This window comes from Diabrotica undecimpunctata, chromosome 2 (assembly GCF_040954645.1).
Source record: "Diabrotica undecimpunctata isolate CICGRU chromosome 2, icDiaUnde3, whole genome shotgun sequence".
Taxonomy (NCBI): Eukaryota; Metazoa; Arthropoda; class Insecta; order Coleoptera; family Chrysomelidae; genus Diabrotica; species Diabrotica undecimpunctata.
Genome location: NC_092804.1, coordinates 49,554,646 through 49,579,386, shown reverse-complemented (window position 1 = coordinate 49,579,386; position 24,741 = coordinate 49,554,646). Strand labels below are relative to the sequence as shown.

General features: G+C 32.8%; 2 protein-coding genes across 3 annotated transcripts in view; one reads left to right on the top strand and one right to left on the bottom strand.

Moving 5' to 3' along the window:
* Positions 1-5,964, top strand: part of Mitofilin (inner membrane mitochondrial protein mitofilin) — a 40,038-nt gene extending 34,074 nt beyond the window's left edge. For both annotated transcript variants that reach the window (XM_072522850.1, XM_072522849.1), the window contains one exon: positions 5,657-5,964. In XM_072522850.1, coding sequence (XP_072378951.1) covers positions 5,657-5,834 — 178 coding nt within the window. In that variant the 3' untranslated portion in view covers positions 5,835-5,964. The remainder of the gene's footprint in view (positions 1-5,656) is intronic.
* A 5,520-nt stretch (positions 5,965-11,484) lies between these two features.
* The window catches only part of LOC140434519 (uncharacterized), a 47,494-nt gene continuing 34,237 nt past the window's right edge, over positions 11,485-24,741 (bottom strand). Inside the window, exons 6-9 of the mRNA XM_072522847.1 lie at positions 23,656-23,896; positions 20,042-20,192; positions 16,129-16,274; positions 11,485-11,655 (exon numbers count right to left, since the gene is read on the bottom strand). Coding sequence (XP_072378948.1) covers positions 11,584-11,655; positions 16,129-16,274; positions 20,042-20,192; positions 23,656-23,896 — 610 coding nt within the window. The 3' untranslated portion in view covers positions 11,485-11,583. The remainder of the gene's footprint in view (positions 11,656-16,128; positions 16,275-20,041; positions 20,193-23,655; positions 23,897-24,741) is intronic.

Genomic DNA, 24,741 nt, shown 5'->3' with positions numbered 1-24,741 from the left:
AGAAAAATAGTAAATCAAAACAAAAACTTAAAAAATGAATAAAATCAACATAAATTGCAACAAAATAATTATTTGACCTGAAAATTTGAATCAACATTGAAGTTTTGTACCTAAGTACATATTTTATTATTACTCGTCAAGTCTAGGAATGAAATTTTGTCTATCTGCGCAAAGAGCATATAGAGAAAGAATTCGGAGAGAAAGGGATGGATGAACGTCGGAACTCTACTACCTGATTTTTAAACGTAATTTACAGGTCAACATTACTTCTCCTACTAAGATGATTTCCGTTAATTTTGCTGCGCATCAAGTGGGCCTGCTGATTGTAGAATTTTCAAAGTCATTTCTAGTTTTAACAAAGTGTACTTGACTTTTAAAAAATGCCTGAAATCGATTAAAAACTTCAAATTTTACGGGGGTATTCGCATGGGTTATACTGTGGGTAAACTATGCAGAATCGTCGCTTAAGGTCAAGGTATATGTCGAATGAAGGCTGTTAATGAGGGGATCAATTTACACATATACTTGTTTTTTGATAGTGAGCAGTTCCCGATGCAATTAAAACCAACTTGAATCGCTATCTTAAAAGAATTGTGAAGAAGTAAATACCGTAGGTAAACTAAATAATCGTCACTGAAAATCGACGAATATTTCAAATGAAAGCGAAAAAAAATTAGATCTCTAACCTAAAAGAGAATTGTAATGTGTATAAATTTGCATTTATGTTCTATTTACTAACCTTTTAAAAAGAGAAACAGTTAAAATGTCAATTTTAAAGTTAATCCCAATATCCTTTTTAATTTTTTTAAAGTATTATTTTACATAATCACATTATTGTTTCTAAAAGCATTCAAGATTATTTCTAAAATAACTTGCTTATTCTGAAATTGGCAAGTAAATATAAATTAATGCCAATTATGTTTACGAATTATACAGAGTAGACCGAAAGTCTGGAAACGCCTAATTATCTCTCAAATGGATGGTGCGAGTTTTACAAAAAAAAGGGATACACCTATTATGCAATATGAAGATTTGAACTTTGATAACCTTGCCAGATTTACCCTTTTTCTAATATCGTTAGTCACTTTGGTTTTTTGAATACAACACCCTGTATATTCTACCTGATATATTATATCAGGTATATTAATATACCTGATTTATATTATATAAATCTCCACTTCAATACCAGTTCAACCATAAATGATACTTTCGATTCTATGCAGTCAGGAACATCTTAAGAAATAAAACAAAAGCCTAATCGTCTCAATAAATTTTTTTAATCAAACTATGTACAAGTAAAATTGAACATAATAATTGAGCGTTTGCTACATTGCTAAATTAATTTCTGCATAATCAAGTGTTCAAAATATCCTCCGTTCTTAATTTGGCAGTATCCTAAACGATGGTAGAATGCATCGATTACATTTCTATATGTTTCTCTAGAAATTAATATGGATTTATCGATAATTCTTTGCCTTAGCTCTGTAACCCTTGCTGGTTTAGTTTTATAAATTCTACTTTTCAAGTATCACCAATAAAAATAATCTTAAGGATTCAAATCGGGTGAACGAGGAGGCTATTCAATACTACCTAATCTACCAATCCATCGTCCGGGAAATGTCTCATTTAAATAACGCCGAACATGTACTCCAAAATGAGCTGGCGCTCAGTATGTCGAAACCATATCTCTGAAAATCTAAATTTTTTTCTATAAAAAACGGCTCAATTAACGGAGTACCCACTATACCCAACCATACATTTAGTTTTTGTGGTCTTTGAGTATGGTTTTCTCGGATCCACTGGATTTACCTCACTCCAATATCTTAATTTTTTTTTCGATTTACATTCCCACACAGTGTAAATATCGCTTCGTCGGAAAAACATATCTTGTTAACGAAGTTCTCGTCAGTTACAATTTTATTTATCATTACCTCACAGAACTGTAATATACGATCGTAAACTACATTCATTTTACATATTCCCAATTGTCAACAGACGCACGTGAAAGCCGAACAGGGTCGTACTGAGGTGTATCATATGATTTTGAAAAATATTTACTTTTGAAACTATTAGTGTAAGAATTTCTTGAAATTTAATCATTAAATCACACTTAAACTAATCTCTAAAAAATAACATATAGCACACAATATATTAACTTAAAAACCAACACGCTACAATTTAAATTTAAACAGACTGGCTAGTTTGGATCTGTACCATGAGATCTGGCTTAAGGCAATAATTTATATTTAATAGCCTCTTGACGACTGAGAGGGCGAATATTAACACGTGCGTATGTTTACAGATGGGAATTTGCTAAACGAATGTACTTTAGTCATCTTCATTTAATTCTAGTTCTAATTATTACATTATAATACACGCAAGACTGAAGAATGACCTAAATCATGTATTTGTGCAGCTCTGCATGAGGATATATGTGGATCTTCAACAAAACTCTGCATTAAATCTAAAGATTTATGTAACAATAAAAGACTGAAAAATTTATTATAAAAAGGTAAAAGAAATAATAAATTAGGCTTACTCACAATCAATTTAATTTAACTATCCAGACGACCGGTTTCGCTTTCTACAATATGCAAAGCATCTTCAGGTCTCGATACAAAGTTAAATAAATGATGCCGGTACTCTATTAATTGATGGTTGAAAGAACATGGTTCAAACTATCCTGTATTGTTGATTGAGAACTTAAGTCTGCTATTGTAATTGTTTGACAGTAAACGGGGAAGTTCTTGAGGAGACAGATTTTATCCAATGAAGTAGAGATAGGTGTAATGTGATTGTTTGTTAGATGAAAGTATTGTTCCATACAATTGAGTTATTTAAAAGTTATTTATATTTATTCTAGAGATATATTTATGAAATGTGTGTTATTTATTGAGATTTTATTTTATGAAGGTGACAGTTGTAAGACAATGAATGAGATTAGATGTACAAATTGTGTGGGTGTGCAATTCTTTCAACTTGTAATTATCAAATTTCTTTGATAAAGTTCTATTGAAATATATGGCAAATGATTGTAAAGTCAAGTATTTAAAGTTAAAATTAAGGACAATTTAGGACACACAGAAAACACTTAAAAGGGGGACGAAACAAACATTAAATTTAAAAAGGGAGGAAGGTTAAGTGTTTTCTGTGTGTCTTAAATTGTCCTTAATTTTAACTTTAAATACTTGACTTTACAATCATTTGCCATATATTTCAATAGAACTTTATCAAAGCAATTTGATAATTACAAGGTGAAAGAATTGCACACCCACTCAATTTGTACATCTAATCTCATTAATTGTCTTACAACTGTCACCTTCATAAAAGAAAATCTCAATAAATAACACACATTTCATAAATATATCTCTAGAATAAATATAAATAACTTTTAAATAACTCAATTGTATGGAACAATACTTTCATCTAACAAACAATCACATTACACCTATCTCTACTTCATTGGATAAAATCTGTCTCCTCAAGAACTTCCCCGTTTACTGTCAAACAATTACAATAGCAGACTTAAGTTCTCCAATCAACAATACAGGATAGTTTGAACCATGTTCTTTCAACCATCAATTAATAGAGTACCGGCATCATTTATTTAACTTTGTATCGAGACCTGAAGATGCTTTGCATATTGTAGAAAGCGAAACCGGTCGTCTGGATAGTTAAATTAAATTGATTGTGAGTAAGTCTAATTTATTATTACTTTTACCTTTTGAAATGGACTCACACAAGCAACACATTCATGATTTTATTATAAAACTTATCACTACATCTGTTTCGTTAGAGTGCCTTTCTCAAGTGATCTATTTTTGGCATACGTTTACACTTTAGTCTTTAATGAAATAGGTTGAGGAGGGGAGAACTGTTTGTCTCAAGTTAGTCATTCAGAATTATATCTGTGTTTATTAATTTGTTAATTTCCATAGATTCTAACAAAGATAGGTTAAGGCCTTTATTTTGAATGTGAAGAATTTGAAATTCGTCATTAAAGAATGATTATGATCTAGAAGGTGAAGTGTGTATGTAGAATCTGTTTTTCTGTTATTGAAAGCCTTTTTATGTTCTGCTATTCGTTTATTAAAATTTCCACCAGTTTGACCGATGTAAGTTTTTGGGCAGTCGCCACATAAGTTTGTATACACCACTGTGTAAGTGCTTTTTATTTTGGCTCTTGTTGTTTTTAATATATTTGCCCAAGCTGTTGTTTGTTCTGAAAGCTGGTGTTATTCCTTTCTTTTTTTATGTGTTCGGCTATTTTTGTTGATATTTTACCTGTATATGTAATCGAGCAGAAGGTACTGGGTTTTTTCTTTTCCACCACCACCACCTTTTGTGGTGGAAATACTAATTTCAGGGCTTTCTTGTGTAGTTTTTGATTTAAAATTTTATCAATTGTTTGTTCGTTGTATCCATTGTTTACTGCTATTTCTTTAATGATATTTAATTCTGTCTCAAAGTTGTATTTTGACATCGGAATTTCTGTTAATCTATGTAACATACTATGATAGGCTGTCAGTTTATGTTGTGTGGGATGGGATGATGAATTGTGTACAGTCGTGTCAGTATGGGTAGGTTTATGAAATATGGAGAAGTCATGTTTGTTTTTAAGTCTGATAATTTTTAAATCTAAAAAATTTATGGATTGATTTTGTTCTGTTTCTATTGTAAATTCAATATGACTGAAGTGAATTAATATACGAAAAAAATTGGTCGAGTTGCCTGTTAGTTCCTGTGAAACATACCAGTACGTAGTTTACGTATCTCAACCAATATAAAAACTGTTTGAATATGGGATGTTTTGAAATCTTTGTCTCTAGATGATCCATAAAAATATCTGATAGTAATAGGCTTAGAGGCCATAAAACAGCCATTTTAATTAAAAATAAATCAATAGAAAACAACATAGTGTTTACAAACCATAAGTGAGACCATAATTAGGCGTATTCAGATTTTTGGTCCACTCTGTATATTGATTTAGGTTAGTGACCTAAGTGGTTTTCTATGATTATCTCAGGAACCACCCACCAGCAAAATTGACACATATTTTGACCTTGAGTGTCGAATATGTTTATTTTTATAGTTCTAGTATAATTTTTGGAGAAATTTTCAATCAAGGATGTCATTTTTTAGTTCCGCAACAATGCTTTAAAATGAACCAAATACACATTGTTTTTTTTGACATAAGTGTCACGACAAATAAAAACGCAAATTATGTTTCCAAGGCGGCGGAGTCATCGATACCCTGGTGAAACATGTTTTCCTTGTATTGTTTATTTTCTTGTCATATGATTTTATGATATTACATGCTTTTTGATAATGCATTATTAAGCGAGTGTAATCATTGCTAAAACTTTTGGTGAGAACTTACCTTCCCAATTGTTTGTTGGGCTTTCTTTTTATTCGAGTGGAGTAAAATTTTTTTATTGTTGAGATAGAAGGCTTATCGTGCGGTAGTTCTTCTACAACCTTAAAAAAGTATAACGATTGTATTTGGGAAAATTACGCTTATGCACATATTTATTTAATATAATAACTGACTTTTTATAGCGCATCTATCTATATCTTCTTTTACCTCTGTCTTTCGTGTATCATTAATTATGCGAATTTTTACTGCAGTTTACTATTTATGCGTTTTTTTTTTCAGGTATTGGTTAGATCGAGGTGACTTTACACAGACGTTGCGGTATATGAATTTACTCCAAGGTGCTCCTAGGTGCGTGGCAAAGGAATGGATGGACGAGACTAGAATTTATTTGGAAACCCAACAGGCCGCAAACACGCTGATGGCATACGCCGCGTCCAGCGGTTTGGCGTACTTGTGATGTGTATAAAAACAAAATAAAAAAATTTCAATAGTTCAATCATGTAATTTCTGACCGATTGTTATATATTATTTATTTCCAATATTTGTCATCAACTTACTTTTTTAAATATATTACATTTTAGCCACCATTGTTGTTATTTGACTATCAGAATTGTTATTCTTTGGTTTAGCCTTTTATGAAAAACAGGTTAAATAAAATTATTAAATATTTTAAGACTACTTTTTATTTATAAAAGGGAATCCCATACGATTATGAACATAACTAAAAAGCATTAGTTCATAATGTAGATTCATTTTCGGAAACACAACTTAATGTAATAGCTCAAATACACTTACTGTTGCAGATTTTTTTCATTAAAAAAAAATAAGAGTAATAAATAATGGGGATATATATTTATTAATTTTAATTAAAGGTTTTCTATTTGCAAATAATATTCTATTAAATATAAACGACTATTAAATTTCAGAAATAAACATTTAAATGGTTGTTTGAATTGACAGTATTATTTTGTTGATAAACTGTGAATAATTTTTTACTTGTAGGATACAATAAATTAATGTTTATGAGCATGTATGTTCTATAGTAACTTCCAGTCGGTCAAAATTTAAGCAACATAGCAAAAAATCGTTAATAAATTTACTAGACAGGTGAGAATGGTATCAGTGAACCAACCAAACCTTAGCTCTGAAGTAAACTGACTGTTGCAGACTTCTTTACTGTCCCACGGACCAGAAGCATTAAATAAATTTCTGATGGACATCATTAATAAAGAAGAATCAATCAAATTCACCTTTGAACAAGAAAACAATAACTCACTTCCTTTTCTGGACGTGTTAATCACAAAAGAAGACGCATGATATGCAATCAAAGTCTACACCAACAGATATTTAAATTAACACTCCAATCAAAACGTAAACATAAAAAGGCAATCATCAAATCCCTATAATATTATGATAGAGCCCGAAGCTCCTGCTCCAATAAAAATGCTTTTCAGGAAGAGAAAAACCTGCTAACAAAGGTTCTAAGATTGAAGAAAGAAAACAATACAACACCACGAGCAATCTAGAAACACTCAAAAGAAGGGATTCGAAAGATGATAACGATGCCATATGTACCAGAAAAACTGAACAGGATAGGAAACAAGTACAACATTCAAAGCAACGAACACACAGGTCTATTCTGTCCAAAACCAAGCCCAAAAACACACAAGAAATATCAAAAAACTGCATATATAAAATACCCTGTGAATGCAATAATTTCTACGTGAGACCAACCGAAGACCACTAAATGTCATGATAAACAAGCATGAAACACATCAAGAACACATACCACAATGAAAAGATGATGCATCAATAATCATGAAAGAAACACATAAAAAAGAGAAATATCAAAGAAGCAGCCCTCAACCTATTCAAAACGAAAAAAAATGTGTAGCAAACCCATCAGCAGAATGTAGCCGGATTTGGTTGCCAAGACTAAAAGAAGAAGTCAACAACAAGAATATACCAACAATAGCGGAGTAATAGGAGGTCGAAAAATGACCATCTACAATCTTACACATAACAATTATGCAACACACAAAACAACAAATCAATTTTTGCTCAATTTACCACAACCACAACTAGGATACAATTTTTTCGCACAAACACATAACACACAATATACAAAACAGTCAGAATTTGATATTCCAAGGGTAAAAACCGCCACCCTCGAAATTTGTTGCAATCACTATGTGCTGTTCGACTATAAGATCTAGGTCAAGCATGTCAATTTTTAAATGACAACCAATAACAAAAACTTTGGTTATTTATTTTTCAGAATTTATATAAAAAATTGTTTGAGAACGACTTCCGGAGTGAAAATCGAGACGTCAAACATTAGTTATTTAAAAATGTGATTACCATCACAATCGCAACCAATAACGGTGGCCATAAAAACATAATATTTAATGAAGTAAATATTCTGTAAAGTAAAATTAAAATATAAATAATTTAAAATATAAGGCTAATATAGTATTTGTGTAGTTTTGTTCCGAAGCTATTTTCTTGTGGGATCTTAATACACTTTATTATTATTACTGGGAATAAGCCACAATTTTACTTTAAGATAAGTTTATTTTGGCTTTTCGATTTCCACTTCAGATATATTTAAAATAAACTTATTTTAAAGTAAAATTGTGGCTTATTCCCAGTAAAACTAGTAAATAGTGTTTCAAAAAATTTATTTAAAAATTCCTTTATAAAAGGTATTTATTAAAACACCCTATCGGGCTACATCACGAAAACGTTCTGTGATGTAGCCCGATAGGGTGTTTTAATATATACCTTTTATAAGTGAATTTTTAAATAAATTTTTGGTGATACTTGGTATACAGTCAGCTACAGGAATTTAGTTTCCTTTTGGATTTTAAATAGTATTTATCAATTTTTTTTTTGAAAGTTTTTACACTGGGAGAATGTCCCAACATCATGGACGCCGGCAGCGGAGTGCAATTTTACCCTCCTGTCCGGGAAGAATGTATATAGCTATACATAATATTTCTATTGGTTAATAGAATGTGTAGATGCAAATGCACCCGCCCTGAAAATAATCCTGGCGGCACCCACGCCTATTATTATATACAAAAACATTGTACTTGCTAGTTCCTAGCAGTTATACAGCTAGTAATACTGGTAATAAACTTACATTAGTGGGGACATCAATAATCTAGTTAGTTTTGCTCAAAATCTTAAACATTAAACTAGCGCTCTCGCCAAATTTTGAACTGTCAAAAACGCTCTCACCAGAATTGTAACTGTCTACAAAATTTGTTTACTTTTTTTAATGTTTGTATTTTGATAACGATTTCTGAAATGGAAATTACAACGTCAATAAACTTATTTAAACTTCAATAGTGGCTATTTCTATTAAAATAGTAGTTAAAAGAAGCGCCTGGGTTTGACCTGATCAATGGTGAGATACTAAAAAAATTACCTAGAAAAGCCATAGTAAAGCTTACTACCCTAATAAATGCATCTTTTAGACTTAGATACGTTCCCGTCCTTTGGAAAACTGCAGAGGTTATAATCATACCCAAAGTAGGACAAGATAACCATTTATTAACATCATACAGGCCAATCTCCTTACTATATCTAATCTCAAAGGTGTTTGAAAAATTGCTACTAGGAAAAATGAACCATATAATTGAACAAAAATGTATTATTCCAACACACCAATTTGGATTTCGTGATAAACACTCCACAGTTGACCAGATCCATCGAATAATAACTTCTTCTTTTTATATAGACATGACTCTGTCTATTTTTCAATGTGCCTCCAGTAAGTTGTCGTTCCATCGTTTTCGTGGTCTTCTTACTGATCGTCTTCCTATTGGGGAACCGTCTCTTGTCGTCTTTACTACTCTATTTGTTGTCATTAGGCTTATATTCTTTCCATTCTAGTCTTCTATTTCTTACCCAGTTCTTGATGTTCTCCACCTTGCATCTACGTCGTATATCTGTACTTCTAGCTCTGTCCCATAGTGTCTTACCATCAATTTTTCTAAGTGTTTTCATCTCTGCTGTTTCTAACATCCTTTTTGTCCTCTCTGTGTTAGATCTTGTTTCTGCCGCGTATGTCATTATTGGTCTGATGACTGTTTCGTAAAGTCTGCCTTTCATTTCTTTCACGATATTTTTATTTCTCCATATTGTTTCATTCAGGCAGCCTGCGTCTCTGTTTGCTCTATTCACTTGATCTTCCATTTCAGTTTCGAGCTTTCCGCAGCTAGATAATGTGATGCCTAGATATTTAAACTCCATCAATTGTTCTATCCGACATTCCAGCTCCAATTGACATCTTAGTAAATTTGCTGTTGTAACCATGCATTTTGTCTTTTTTGGGGAAATTAACATGTTAAATTTTCTGGCGGTTATATTAAATTGGTGCAGCATACGTTGTAAATCATCTTCACTTTGAGACAGTAGTATTGCGTCGTCTGCATAGCAGATTATTTTAAGTTGTTTTTCTCCCATTTGGTATCCTTTTTTAGGTCTTACTTTTTTTATTATTTCATCCATAATTAGGTTGAACAATAGAGAACTCAGAGAATCTCCCTGTCTTATCCAGCTTTAATAGGGTCGGTTAGTTCTTTTTCTTTTTTCTACTTTTACTTTTATTGCGTTGTTTTGGTAGATATTTTCGATCGTTTTGATTATTCCTAGAGATATCTTTCTTACGTACAGTAAGTGGATAACTTCCTTTAATTTGACCCGGTCAAATGCCTTCTTAAGGTCCACGAAACATAGATATACCGATATGTCGAATAATAACTGAAATAGAGAAAGCATTGAAAGGAGACAAAATTTGTTCAGCAATATTGGTGGATATCGCAAAAGCATTTGAGAACGGATTGCAATACGGCCTATTAATGAAGTTAAAGAAAATTTAGAGTCAAAATAGAAAATGAGTACTCTGAGTTAAATCCAATAAAGCAGGGGTTCCACAAGCTAGCGTTCTTGGACCAGTACTATGCCTTTTGTATACATCTGACGTTCCGGAGAGAGAAAACATTCAACTAGCTACATTTGCTGGTGATACAGCAGTCCTGGCAATAGGAGCAACTAAAGAAGAAACTATGGTTAACCTATAAAATGCAATAAATGGCATAGAACGCTGGTCCAAAAAATGGCGTATAAAGTTTAATGAACAGAACTCAGTTCATATTAACTTTACTAAAAAGAAAATCAATTATCTCCCAATTATCTTAAACAACAGCATTGTTCCTAAAAAGAAAAAAGCAAAATACCTGGGTTTAAATCTGGACGTCAAACTCAATTGGAAGGAGCATGTTAAAAGAAAACTGAACAGTTAAAAACAAAGTACAAAAATATGTATTGGCTGATAGGTAGGTACTCCTAACTTTCCATCCAGAACAAAGTACTGATTTACAAACAGATATTGAAACCGGTGTGGAGCTATGGCCTACAATTATGGGGCTGTACCAAAAAAAGCAATTATAGAAATTTAGAAACGCTCCAGAACCGAACATTAAGAAATATTGTAGGTGCTCCTTGGTATGTTCGGAATGACGATTTACGTAGAGACCTTAAAGTTGAATCTATTCCAAATGAAATTAAGAAAGTCGCAAGAAGACATGAAGAGAGGCTCCATAAGCATCTCAACCACGAATTACTTCAGGTTCTTGTCAACCGTCCCCAGATGCGGAGGCTCAAGAGGACTAAACCGTTCGAGCTTGTGTAATGTGTGAAGCTGTGCAAGACTTCGTTAGTGTTGTACATTGCAGCCACTACAAGGATATAAGCAGTTAGTGAAAAGCAGAGTAAGTGCTGTACTCTGCAGCCACAGCAAAGAAGTAGGCATTTAGTAGACAAAACTGAATTAGAATATAATGTAAGTGTGATTCGTAAAATTCCCAAGAAAAATAGTTACATTCACAAGATGTCAGCTGAAATAATTTCGAACCACAACCTATAAATCGGAAAACCCATGTAACGTTAAAAGCTCAATGATTGATGTTCAACGAGAGTACTTGAAAAAGTTTTATAAAATAATAATTTTCTTCTTCTGTTTTTTGGGAATTAATCAATTAATCTTTTATGTCACAACTATCCATTTTTTTATAAAATAAAATATAATAGAAAACTACTTTACTAGAAAAATATAAAATTATTTAATACATAATAAGTTTACAATTTTTCGAGTGTACAATTTTGATAATAAATTACTTCATAATACAAAATAAACTTCACAAAACGTTTACAACATTTGTATCTATAGGAAAACTCCTCTTGCCTTTCAAAACAAAATTTTGGATTTTCTAAAAATAAAAAAAATCATGTCAAAATCAACAAATAGTAAGAATAAAATATATAGGACTTTTGATCAAAAAATAGTGTCAGTCATCATTTTCGAACAGACAATCTGTAAACAAACTGGTTAGGTTAGTCATATAAATAATATAGACAATTAATATAAAAAATACCAAAGAAAGTCTAGATATTGAAACAAATAAAGTGCCACAATTAGCAAATCAATTTTTTTTAATCGATTATTATTATGATACCTGTACGAAAAGTAACAAAGAAGTGGCGTTGTTATGGAATATGTAATTCTTTATTAAATAAAAAATAATAATTTAATAAATATTTCTTTATAAATTTATAAACCAGCACGTATATTATAGTCATTTTCAAAACTGTCTGTATAAAAAACATGGCGGCTGATGAAAAGTCCTATTCACGCCACAAAATCATAATGTAAACATAATGACGATAATGAAAAAGTAAACATAATGACATACCAAAATGTTAAGTAGAAACAAGAGGTTAGGTTTTTAGTAGTATATCATAGTAGAAGAATCAGTTGTATTTGTAATATGTAATAAGTCGGGTAACCTATACATTAAAAATCACATTGATTGGGATTTATGTCGGTTCCACACAACAGTATATAATAAACATACATCACCTAACTTAAAAAAATTTAAATTTTTGAAAAATTTAAATGCAGAATGAAAGATTACATTATTACTGGCGGCCGAAAGTCCCTTAGAATAAACAAAAATTTTCTTTTGAATGAGATATTTGAAATTAAAAATCACATTTAATTTTCTCTTCTTTTTTACCTCTGTAACTTAATAAAATAAACATTATAGAAGTTTTCAGGAACTTTGGGCCCTCGGTAATCATGTAATCTTTCATTCTGCGTTTAAATGTTTCAAAAATATTTATTAGTTTTCTCAGGATTCTAAAAAAATGAATGCATTTAAAAAGCATTGGCCCGAAATTTTGCGCCTACGCTCTTAAGTGATGTCATACCGTTTTAAGCTTAGTGTACTCTAATAACTAAAAAAACAATATCTCTCTATTTTTCGTCCGTGATAAACCAGATTTTTCGAAAATTGTAACGAGAAATAATTTAGTGCTGTAAGTTGATGTGTAAAATTAAATTGATATGATTGACCATGAAACATTAGACTTAACAGAAACTTAAAACATTAGACATTGAGTGACTTAAAAACAAATAAGATTAACTGATACTTAGTGAAGTGTAATATCACTTCAATCCAAAATAAGGTGTAATCCTTGACGGATTCAAAAGCGACGTTGCCAAAGTGACAAGAATTCCTGTATACAAAATAAAAACAATAAAAGTATCACAGTGAAACGGTAAGCATCGTTTTCTCTGAACCGTTGATATGGAAAAAGTGCTTGGCGCCGAAAATGGACAGATACCTGAAAAAAGGAAAATATCTGGACAGTGACGGCACAACAACGGATGAAGACACAAAAAGGAGAACGGGATATGAGGGTTCAGATAACCAAGAAGAATGGTGAAAGAAGAGTCGAAAACTCTCCAAGACTACGCCCAAAACAACAGATAAATACGATGCAAAACTGGATAAACTGATAGGCATGATGAACAACCTGCCAAGTGACATTAAATAATAAGAAAAATCCAAAACAGACGTAATGAAGCAATAGAAAGACTTATTGTTGATAACCAAACTTTAAGAGATAAAATAAAGACCTGAAGAAAGAAAATATGGAAAGTAAAAAGGAGTTAAATTAAGTAAAGGAAATTATTTAATTTATGGAAAAACAAAGAAGAAAAAACAATGTAGTCACGAGTGGACTAGCAATTGATACATACGATCAAAGCGTTTTAAAGAGGGTATGAGAAACTTCATTAAACATAATTTGGAAGTAGATGTTGAAATTAAAAACGCATACAAACTGGGAGAGAAAACCGGCTTGATGGAATTAGTAGAACATGAAGAGAAGGTAAAGGCTATGAAAAATCAATCCAAACTAAGAAATTTTGAAGAAGGAAAAATATACATCAATGACGATACTACGAATAGAGAGAGAAAATAAAGGGGACAACAAAGACAATAAAGAAATCAAAATAGTCCAAATAGGAACACAAAAGCTAGTATCATCATTCCGGAAATACTATGACAAACCAGGAAATGACAATGCACATGAGCAATTATAGACTAAGTAGCAAAGACACAGATAGGTACAAAAATAATTACCAAGACTGTGAGCAACGAGTGACAAGAAAAGAAAAACCCCTAAAAATGCAGCCAGCAATGAGCAAGAACATAAACAGTAAATATGTAAAACCAGCATGAAAAAAGTAAGAGTTTAATGACAATGGAATGTCATAGCTCTTAACGGCAAAGAAGTCGAACTTGCTCAAGAAGTTGAGAAAAATCAAATAGACGTATTTGGTGTAACAGAGACCAAAAAGAAGAAAAAGATACACCCATCTCCCTCTTCAAAAAGGGAGATACGCGGGAATGTAGTAACTACAGAGGTATAATACTACTGAGCATCCCATCCAAAGAGCACGAGAGAATATAAGAGAAACGTCTTTTACAAGAAGTTGATTCTAAAATGGAACAATCACAGAGTGGATTCAGAAAAGGCAGAAGCATCCAAGACCACACTTGTACTATCAAGAAATTAATACAGAAATAATAATCCAAGAAAGGTGATAGAAATATGCTTAAAAAAGAAAGGTGTGAATACCAAACTCAGAGAAGCCATTATGAGTGTATACAAACATACAAGGAACAAGTTCAGAACCGATAATATCAAATCCGAAGAGTAAATAAGGGTTTACGTTAAGTTTACATACTATTCAACATAGTCTTGGATGACATAATTAAAGAAACCAGAGCAGAAAAGCTGAAATTATATGACGGACATAGAAATCTAGAAGTCTAGGATCATAGAGGGCGCAGACACAAACGATCTTTGGTGATATTTGGAATAAATGAAGAATAACTAATCGAAATTTATAAGTATGGAACGCTGCACTAATGAAACGAAATTTAAGGATTAATGATGAGAAAACGAAAGTAATGGTATGCGGAAAAAATGGAAAACAAATGAAGATAAAAATTAACGGAAATACACTCAAACAAGTCGAAACCAAATCAAAACTGGAAAAGAACTGCAAAGATCTCCTCAACAACCTGGCAAAAGACCTGAAGAAAAGAACAAGGCTCAAGAGAAACCGTAGTCCAGAACTATTCTGTGGCATCACTAAAGATGCTACAAAAACGAGGATCAGAGGTAGCTGATAAGGAATTATTAAAAAGAAATGGAGAGCCACTCAAGTGGCTGTCGTTTAAGGAAACACCTATACAAACTAGGTATGATGAATGAAACACGGTACAGAAAATGCGAAATGACAGAAGAGACTGCCTTACACATCACATGCCATTGCAATATGCTAAGTGATATGAGGTAGGAATTTACTGGTCAACTGAGGATTGAATTAGAAGAGATACTAAAACTGCAAATAAGGAATTTTGACCTTGGTTGAGGCCACAGGAATTAATAAAAAAACAAGGTATGGTACATAGGTCTTACAACCAAGTGCCAGAAATTAACGAATCACGCCGAAACAAAGAAGAAAAGATGATGTTCTAATTGTAATATTGCCATGTATCAGCAACTATGACATATCATGAATCGGTATATTTTTCATTGAAAATAAAAAACATTTTCTCATAAAGGTGAGTTCTCGATATAACTATCACTACCTGAATAATTTGTATGTATTTTGAACTCGAACTGAATTTCTGAAGGGAGTTATTACATACTTTTGCGTGGACTTTTTTTTAAATGTAACGTGTTTTCCATTTTAAACATAAAGAATTTTTTGTATTTTGCAAATTGTGAAAATAATCAATAATTTTTTTTTAAATCACCTGATATTTTTATTACAAAGGTTGTAACCTCATAATGATATAAAAAACGCGAACTAACTTTTCTCTGTAACAGAAATGTCATAAATAAAAATTTTTAGAGGACTACCACCTAATATTTTCTGAAAAACCATGTTTGACCAATTTGGCCTTATAGATGAACTCTGTGTTAAGGATATACTCTTACTCTAGAGTTAGAGGCAAATGAACTCAAATCAGCGAAACCAACGGAAAAACACACTGTTAACTATTTCCCAGGATATTTCTATGGCGAAGAAAATGTCACCAGTTCTTAATAATATATTAGGCAGATTAGTTTAACTAGCTCTTAAAAATACTAACTTGTTAGGATTATACTTTAATCACTTTCTAACAATAAGTTGTCATATATCATATAATAATTTTTTTATTGGGCTACTGCTAAAATTTATGTTTTTGAATTTTGATGTTAAACAGAACCCCTCTTTCCAACTTCATGATCCAGAAATTAAAAAACAAGTGAAGATCTATATTCAAAAATAAATATTTATGGCTGAATAAATAGATAGATGGTGTTTCATAACATACCCTGTTTAATGTATCTGCCATAAATCTATCAGCACTCCTTAATTTCTCTTTTCTTTGGTTAGTTAACTTTTGTTGTACTTCTGGTAATTTTTTGTAATTTCTTTTGGTTATTTCTCTCATCTCCTGTTCAGTGAATAACTTCTGACCTAGAATGTATGTATGATAATAAAATTAGAAATTAATATACACTGACCATTCTTCTGAACAATCTTATGCTATCATAGGTTAATTATTATCACAAGCATTGTTTTTAATCATCAAATAAAGTATCAGACATCGATAAAAATAATATCGAGCATTAGTAGTTATCTCAAAAATATCAGAAATTTACACAGTGATTAAATTATTGAGCCAAGATTACTGGCTCGTTCAGAAAAAAATTTACAAACTATGTAGCAACATTATAAATTACTATTTTCTGTTAAAAGAACAACTTATATAAATCAATTTTATAAGAAAAAAATTACTCTCCCTCTCTAAAAATTTTTAATCCCTTTTCGCCACAAGCGACTAATACATTTAGTTAAATATAAAAAATATTAGTTATTTTTAAAAATATATTTATTTTCTCAGAAAACTTAGTATTTTTATAGCAAAAAATAAAATATTACAAAAACTAGCATAATCTTAACATGGAAGTTATAAAAACTATTATAGGGAAAGAATAAACAAGGACAGAGCAGCGACCCGTGCCTTAAACTTTCTTCTCTGGCAAAAAACAATTCGACGAGAAACCAAAAAACACATTTACGGTAGTATAGTCCAAAGTATTACATTTTACGGTTCGGAAGTATGGGACGTCACCAAAGCTAATAGAAACAAACTTATGACGACAGAAATGGATTATCTGAGACGAAGCTGCGGTAGATCGAAACTGGAGAGAGTTAGAAACGAACAAATAAGAAACGAAATGAAAATGGAGCGAAATATCAATGATGACATAGAAAGAAAACAATTAATCTGGTTCGGACATGTTAAAAGAATGCCAGAGTAGAGATGGCCTAGAAGAGTACTGGAATGGATCCCTCCTGAAAGAAGAAAGAAGAGAGGACGACCACGGAGAAGTTGGCGCAACGATATTGATGAAGCAATGGCGGCAAGAGACTTAGAAAAAGGCAATTGCATATGAGAGAAAAAGATGGCAATTGGGGGCGGAGAAGCGGCGACGGCCGTAATCAATCCGTTATTATATATATATATATATATATATATATATATATATATATATATATATATATATATATATATATATATAGAAAGAAATGGTTTATATATATATATATATATATATATATATATATATATATATATATATATATATATATATATATATATAAACCATTTCTTTCTTTTGTAAGGCAGAGGTAGGCTTAAATTTCATACAATACATATGGGTTTTGAGTTCATCACCCTCCATTTTATACCGCGAGTTCTCTTTTTTTTTTTTAAATATATTTTTCGGAAAGTGGTGGTATCTGTCATAACGTCCCTTTGAGAGGTCTAACTTCCTAAGTGGGCTTTGCGATAGTTCAGGACTTTTTGAGTTTGCTATTAGCGTAAGAAAGAGCCCGTGAACCTCAGACCTCCGTTATTTTATAAAAGATGAAACTTTGTCAACGCATATCCAAAATATATTTATGAAAGATGAGACCATTAGGAAGTTTGAGTTATCGTGGCCTTTGCGGGTAGAAACCCCCTAGAACAGGGAGGGGGCAACTTTGAAATCTCAAATAGGAACCCCCATTCTTTATTACAGATTTAGATTCCTCATAAAAAATAAGTACGTTTTATAAGGAACATTAGATCGCATTAGAATCGAAAAAAAAAAACGATTTATCGTGATAACCTAGGAAAATTATGGAAACGGTTTAGTATCTCGAGAAATAAACAAAAAACAAGTATTTAATATTTTTCAAAATCTATCGAATATCACCAAACACGACCCCGCACCACCACCCACTGAGGGTGGGCATGTTGCAACTTTAAAATCTTAAATAAGAACTCCCATTTTTTAATGCAGATTCTTATTCTACAAGACATTCTTAAAAGATGTATTCAGTACTATGGAAATTAGCTTGCAGACTTCTAATCTGTATAAGTTTTTCTGTTATTACAGCGCCATCTATCACGAATCGAAAAAAAATCAGATAAAAACTTGTTTACTTTTTTACGTAGAATCCTAATCTGCCAAAAAAAAATGTGGTTTTCTATTAAATATTTCAAAGTTGCCCTCCGCCTCACGAAGTGTTTGTGCGGGGTCGTATTCACCATTCAATGGATTATGAAAAATATTAAACCAGTTTTTTTTTGGTTTTGCATTTGGGAGTATATTTCTCCAGATATTAAACCGTTTCTTTAATTTTTCTAGAGTATCAAAATCAATTGTTTTTTCCGATTCTAACGCCATCTATCAACATTTCCAAAGAAATGTTCCTTATAAAACTTATAATTTTTTATAAGGAATCGAAATCTTCAATATAAAATGGAGGTTCTCATTGGAGATTTTAAAGTTCTAGAGAGTGTCTACACGCCAAGGCCACGATAACCCAAACTTCATAGTGGTAAGATCTTTCTTACCTACGTTGGGAGCATGTGCTGAGAAATGTTCAACTTTTATAAAATAACGAAGGTCTGAGGTTTACGGGCTCTTGATAGGTCTGGCTTGTTTTCGTGTATTTTTTTAGCAAGATTTTTAGCAATTGCTGGTCGAAATACCCAACCACGAATTTAACAGAGCATGGGACATCATTACCACTGATTTCGAGACTTTTACATATATGTCTTTGTCTCCGTCTCCAACAAAGTTGGAACCAACTATTACCTCTTTATTTTCATACCATTTTGTGAAAACTATTCCGACTGTGTGGTATACATATAGGTACATAGGGTGGAAATCACCGATGGAATAAAATTATTTTTCTCCTTGTTTTAAAAGATTATAAAAAACGCTGCGACCCGTCGACTTTTATATATAAATATGCGATTTTTAAACATAAATTTAAATGTACAGACTCTTGCAAGCCTAGCATAGCCCAAAAGCTTTATTTTTAATGGAACACCCTGTATATTTTTATATTGTTAAAAGCTCCTTAACAACCTAATCTCAACGAACTATATCATGTAGGGTCTATTACGAATATTACAGAGTGAAATTTTGAAATTATACAGTGTGGAAACCACTTATGGAATAATATTGTGTGTGTCCTTATTTTAGAAAAATATAAAAAACGCTGGAACGTCAACTATTAAATCCAAATGTGCCCTTTTTAAACATAAATTTATATGTACAGGGTAATTCACGCAAGTCTAGCATATTCGATCATCGGTATTTTTAATGGAACACTCTGTATATTTTTATGTCCGTGGAATAGAATATTGGAAGGGAATACGAAAATCCAAAAACTAAATTCTTTGCCAAAACTTTAGGAAATAAAGGAAAAATTATAACAAATTATGGATCAGAATGTAGACAAATAAACAAAAAAGCCAAACACAAATGAAACCTCTTAAAAGATCAGTGAGAATATCAAAACAAAAACGAAAACCAAAGACACTAGACTACAAATGTGAGTAACAGAAAATATGACCTACCGAATAATACTTCGATAACTAATATTGTACATGAAAAGAACGAATAAAAAAAAATAACCCAACATGTTATCTGTCTTCAAGAAAGTTAAACGTTATATCAACCTACAAATAGAAGAAAACAAGATAGGCAGGACGTTTATATAGAGCATCTTTGTTTTGTTCTTCCAAATACTTGCTAGTTCTTTCTGCTACGCCAATAGATGAAATCTCAGACCAGTTACTATATTTTACAAGTTAAACGAAAAAATCTTTCTGCTACTGTAATAATCTTTCTGCTATGGATATAGTAATATCAATTTTGGGTTTGGGCAAAGATACTTACGTTTCAATCTATTATTGTTAGCATTTTCTTCCAAAAATTTTAATTTTTGTTCATCCTTATTTAACTCTCTTTCTATCTTATTGTTTATAAGTGCCAGCCTTCGGTATTCTGCGGCATCCACAAAATGAGGACGATTTTTTTGCAAATATTCCTAAAAATACGAATTTATGGATTAAAATAGCATAATTTATTCATTTATTTTAGAAACCCTATGTTAGGAAAAGTATTTAGAGTTTATTTAAACATTTTATTTTTAATAATATTATTTTATTATAATACGAGGCGTGTTTTTTTAAGTACCGTTTTGGAATTAAAAAAAGACGTGCAAAGATATGGCAATAATTTTATTTTTACATGAAAGCCTGTACCTTAATCTACTTTTCTACATAATTTCCGTGAATATTGAGGCACTTGTCATAACATGGCACCAGTTTTTGAATAGCCTCCTGATAAAATTCTGCCGCCTGACTTGTTAACCACTGCATCACAAATGTTTTGACTTCGTTATCGTCTTAAAGACGCTGACCGCCCAGGTGTTTCTTCAAGTGCTGGAACAAATGGTAGTCGCTGGGCGCCAGATCAGGGCTGTATGGAGGATGATCTAGAGTTTCCCATTTAAATGATTTGATGAGATCTTTGGTCTGATTAGCCACATGTGGACGGGCATTGTCATACAGCAAAACGATACCCTTACTCAACTTGCCACGTCTTTTGTTCTGGATTGCACGACGCAGATTTTTCAATGTCTCACAATAAGACGCTGCATTGATTGTCTCATTACGAGGCAGAAACTCCACTAGCAATACTTCTTTTCTGTCCCAAAAAGCTGTGCACATGATTTTCCGGGCAGAAATTGTTTGCTTAAACTTCACTCTTTTGGGTGATGATGAATGTCGCCATTCCATGGATTGTTGTTTCGATTCTGGTGTGACGTAGGCCACCCACGTTTCGTCACCAGTAACAATTTGGTCTAAAAAATCTTCACCTTCACTGTGGTACCGCTCAAGGAAAGTCAATGCACTGCCTAAACGTTGGGTTTTGTGCAAATCCGTCAACATTTTTGGAACCCAACGTGAACACAATTTCCGGTAATTCAAGTTCTCGGTAACAATGCGATACAAAACACTACGAGAATACTGAGGAAAGCAGTCGGACAATGATGAAATTGTAAAGCGTCTGTTTTCTCTCACCTTTTCGTCCACTTTCTGCACCAAATTTTCATTAACGACCGAAGGACGCTCACTCCGTTCTTCATCATGCACATTTGTGCGGCCATCTTTAAATGCTCTCACCCATTTCCTTACCATTCCATCACTCATAATGTTTTGTCCGTAAACTTCAACGATCTCACGATGAATATCGATCGGTTTTACGCCTTTAGCACTAAGAAATCGTATAACAGCCCGTACTTCACAATTAGCGTGACCCACGATTGTTGGAGGCATCTTAAACACTGGAGTAAACAAGTATACAATGAAGAGTCAGACTGTAATGGCGTCAGTGCGTAGACAAGAGATGTAGGTAACCAGCGCTCATGCGCGGAACGCAGACCGTAGCGCTGCGGCGGCGGAATCGCAAAACGGTACTTACTTAAAAAACATGCGTCGTATGACCTTATCATTTTATTATAATATGAATTTCGTTTTATATTTTAATTACTTATTTTCAATGCAAATTCATTATCTTTTTTAACTTCTCACGTTCAAATTGGCTGATTCATATTATGTCGTCAAGTTCTGAGAAACCACTTGTCCTTAATTGTCCCGAAAGCACAAAAGCTTTTATGAGATTAAATTACTTGAAGAAATATATATGCAATTTAGTATCGACGCGACGGCCGAAGATGGCAGGGAGATACATCTTGCTCTAACTGATTATGCAACGAAAGCTTAGCGTTGGGAAACGTAGAATATCATGGCTGCGCAACCCGAGAGAGTTGTACAGAGCAACCGTCTCTAAAGTCCAAATAGCTATGACGATTGCAGACGTATATCGTCGAGATGACACTCTTGGAAAAAATGTAAATGTTTTTTTATCACTATTAATTTACTCGAAATGTAATTCGGAAGATACATGTTTCTGAAATAAACAATTCAATTTAATTTTACATTTCTCCAAAATTCATTCGTTACCAGATATTTATTATTAGAGCTAGTGATAAAGTGGATATACATATAGCATTGATGAGCCACACACTAAAAGTATTTTTAAAAATAATTCACAAAAGAATATTTAATAAATTAGAAGAGGACATAAGCGCCACACAGTTTGGATTCAGAGGTGGACTGGGAACACGGGAACCTTTGTTTGGTCTGAGTGTGTTAATGCAAAGATGTTTGGATGTAAACCAAGACCTCTACGTAGGTTTCATAGATTTTGAGAAGGCCTTCGATAAAGTCAGACACCAAAAGCTGTATGAAATCCTAAGAAGCAAAAACATCGACAGTCGCGACATTAACATCATATCCAGGTTGTACTGGGGACAAACAGCAAAAATCAAAGTTGATAATGAGTTAACCGAAGAAATTGAGATTCGTCGAGGTGTGCGTCAGGGTTGTGTGCTTTCTCCACTATTATTCGATATATATAGCGAAACAATATGTCAGGAAGCGCTCCTAGAGCAAAACATTGGTATGAACATTAACGGAGAGTTAATTAACAATATACGATACGCTGATGACACGCTAATAGTAACAGATAACCTAGCAAATTTACAGTTTTTGATGGAAAACATAAACACCCATACCAAAAAATATGGTCTAAAACTGAACATCAAAAAGACTAAATTCATGATTGTAACAAAGAAGCTATACACCAATGTGAATTTAACCATAAATAATCAGCCAGTTGAAAGAGTTACGTCCTACAAATATTTAGGGGTTTGCTTCACTGATACTAATGACCAGACAAGAGAAATCAAGAGGCGAATAGAGATAGCGAGACAATGGTTTGTCAAAATGAAAAAGTTCCTATGCAGCCGGGACATAAATATAAACTTAAGAACGAGAATGTTAAGGTGCTATGTTTTCTCCGTTCTGCTGTACGGCATGGAAGCCTGGACACTGAAAAAGATAAACATCAAAAACATTGAGGCATTCGAGATGTGGTGTTACAGGAGAATGTGGAAAATACCATGGACAGAAAGAGTAACAAATCAAGATGTTCTGCTGAAGATGGGGAAGGAATGCGAAGTCATAAAAACCATACAAACGAAAAAACTGGAATATCTGGGCCACATGAGAGGAGAAAAGAGCTCTCTGCTTAGACTCATAATCCAAGGAAAAATCTCGGGAAAGAGAAATGTGGGACGTAGAGGATTTCCTGGTTGCGAAATTTAAGGGAGTGGTATGGGTGCACTTCAATACAGTTGTTCAGAGCTGCAGCCAACAAAGTGAAGATTGCTGTGATGGTAGCCAACCTCCGATAGGAGACGGTACTGCAAGAAGAAGATAAAGTGGAATTCATCATCAAAATTGTTGTGGATAGGATACCGGGATGATTGTTTCACCCCGCACAAGATTACTCTAGAAGACACCAGAAACCTCTACTTAAACTAGATTGATTAGTTTTCAAGCGCTTGACTGGACAATAATCGAACAAAAATGTATACTCACTTGTAAGGAATATGACTGTTTATTATCTTTTTCGTTATTCATAGTTTTACACACATCATCATTTGAATAGTTCACACTGTTCGTAATATCAATATTTTCACTATCTTCTGCACTTTCTAATCGCTTCATTTTATCTTCATCTTTTCTATAATTATTTTCCCTATTTTTGTGTTGTTTTCGATTGAAAGGATTCGGCACTTTAATTTTTATTTCTTCAAGCTTTTTTATTTTTTTCTTTGACCTGAAAATAAAAATTCGCTATAAGATACTTAATTTAGTTAATACTACTTATTATTTCTGATAATAATAGTCCCCTTTTATAGCGCTAGTGCAGTTTGGGAGTACGGCAGGGTAGTCTACTACTTCTTGAGCCTACGGTATACAAGGAAGGTAACAGGGCCTGTGTTACGCTTCAACCACCTATTAACAGTATTAGTTTTCCTTTTATTCAGCTGAGTCGTCCTGGGACCTGCAGATATATTTTTTAAATAAAAATATCTAGATATTTTCATTGGTGTTGGGATCAAACCCCGACGTTCTGCGTGATAGCCAGACATTCTACCGTTGGAGCTATCAGGCCCTCACTTATTATTACTACTATATTGAGTTTACTTATTTAATCAAGTAAATGATATTAACAAGTAACAGAGACCTCCTCCTCATTCTTTGAGCCATTGTCATGGAGTAACTCTCTAAATATTGTTAGCTTGCTGTCTCCATTGGCTGCGATCTTGTGCCAGATCGACGGTTTCATGTAGGGATTTTCCCGCCAGAGTCTTCATTTGGTCTGCCCATCGTGTTGGAGATTTTCCTCTTGGTCTTCGGCCTTCTACCTTTCCTTCTACTACTAATAGTTTCATAGTCCCCGTTCTTCTAGCTATCTGGTCGAAGTATTTTAGGTATGCTCGGACTGTCTTAATATGAAGCGCTTCTAGAATTTACAGGTTCGTTCTATGTTGTCCAGGACACCTGTAGAATTCTTTCGAGGGTTTTGATCTAACTCCTGTCGATTTTTTTGAGAGTCCATGTTTCAGCTGCGTATGTAGCAATGGGAAAAATAAGGGCATTGACCAACTGAACCTTAGT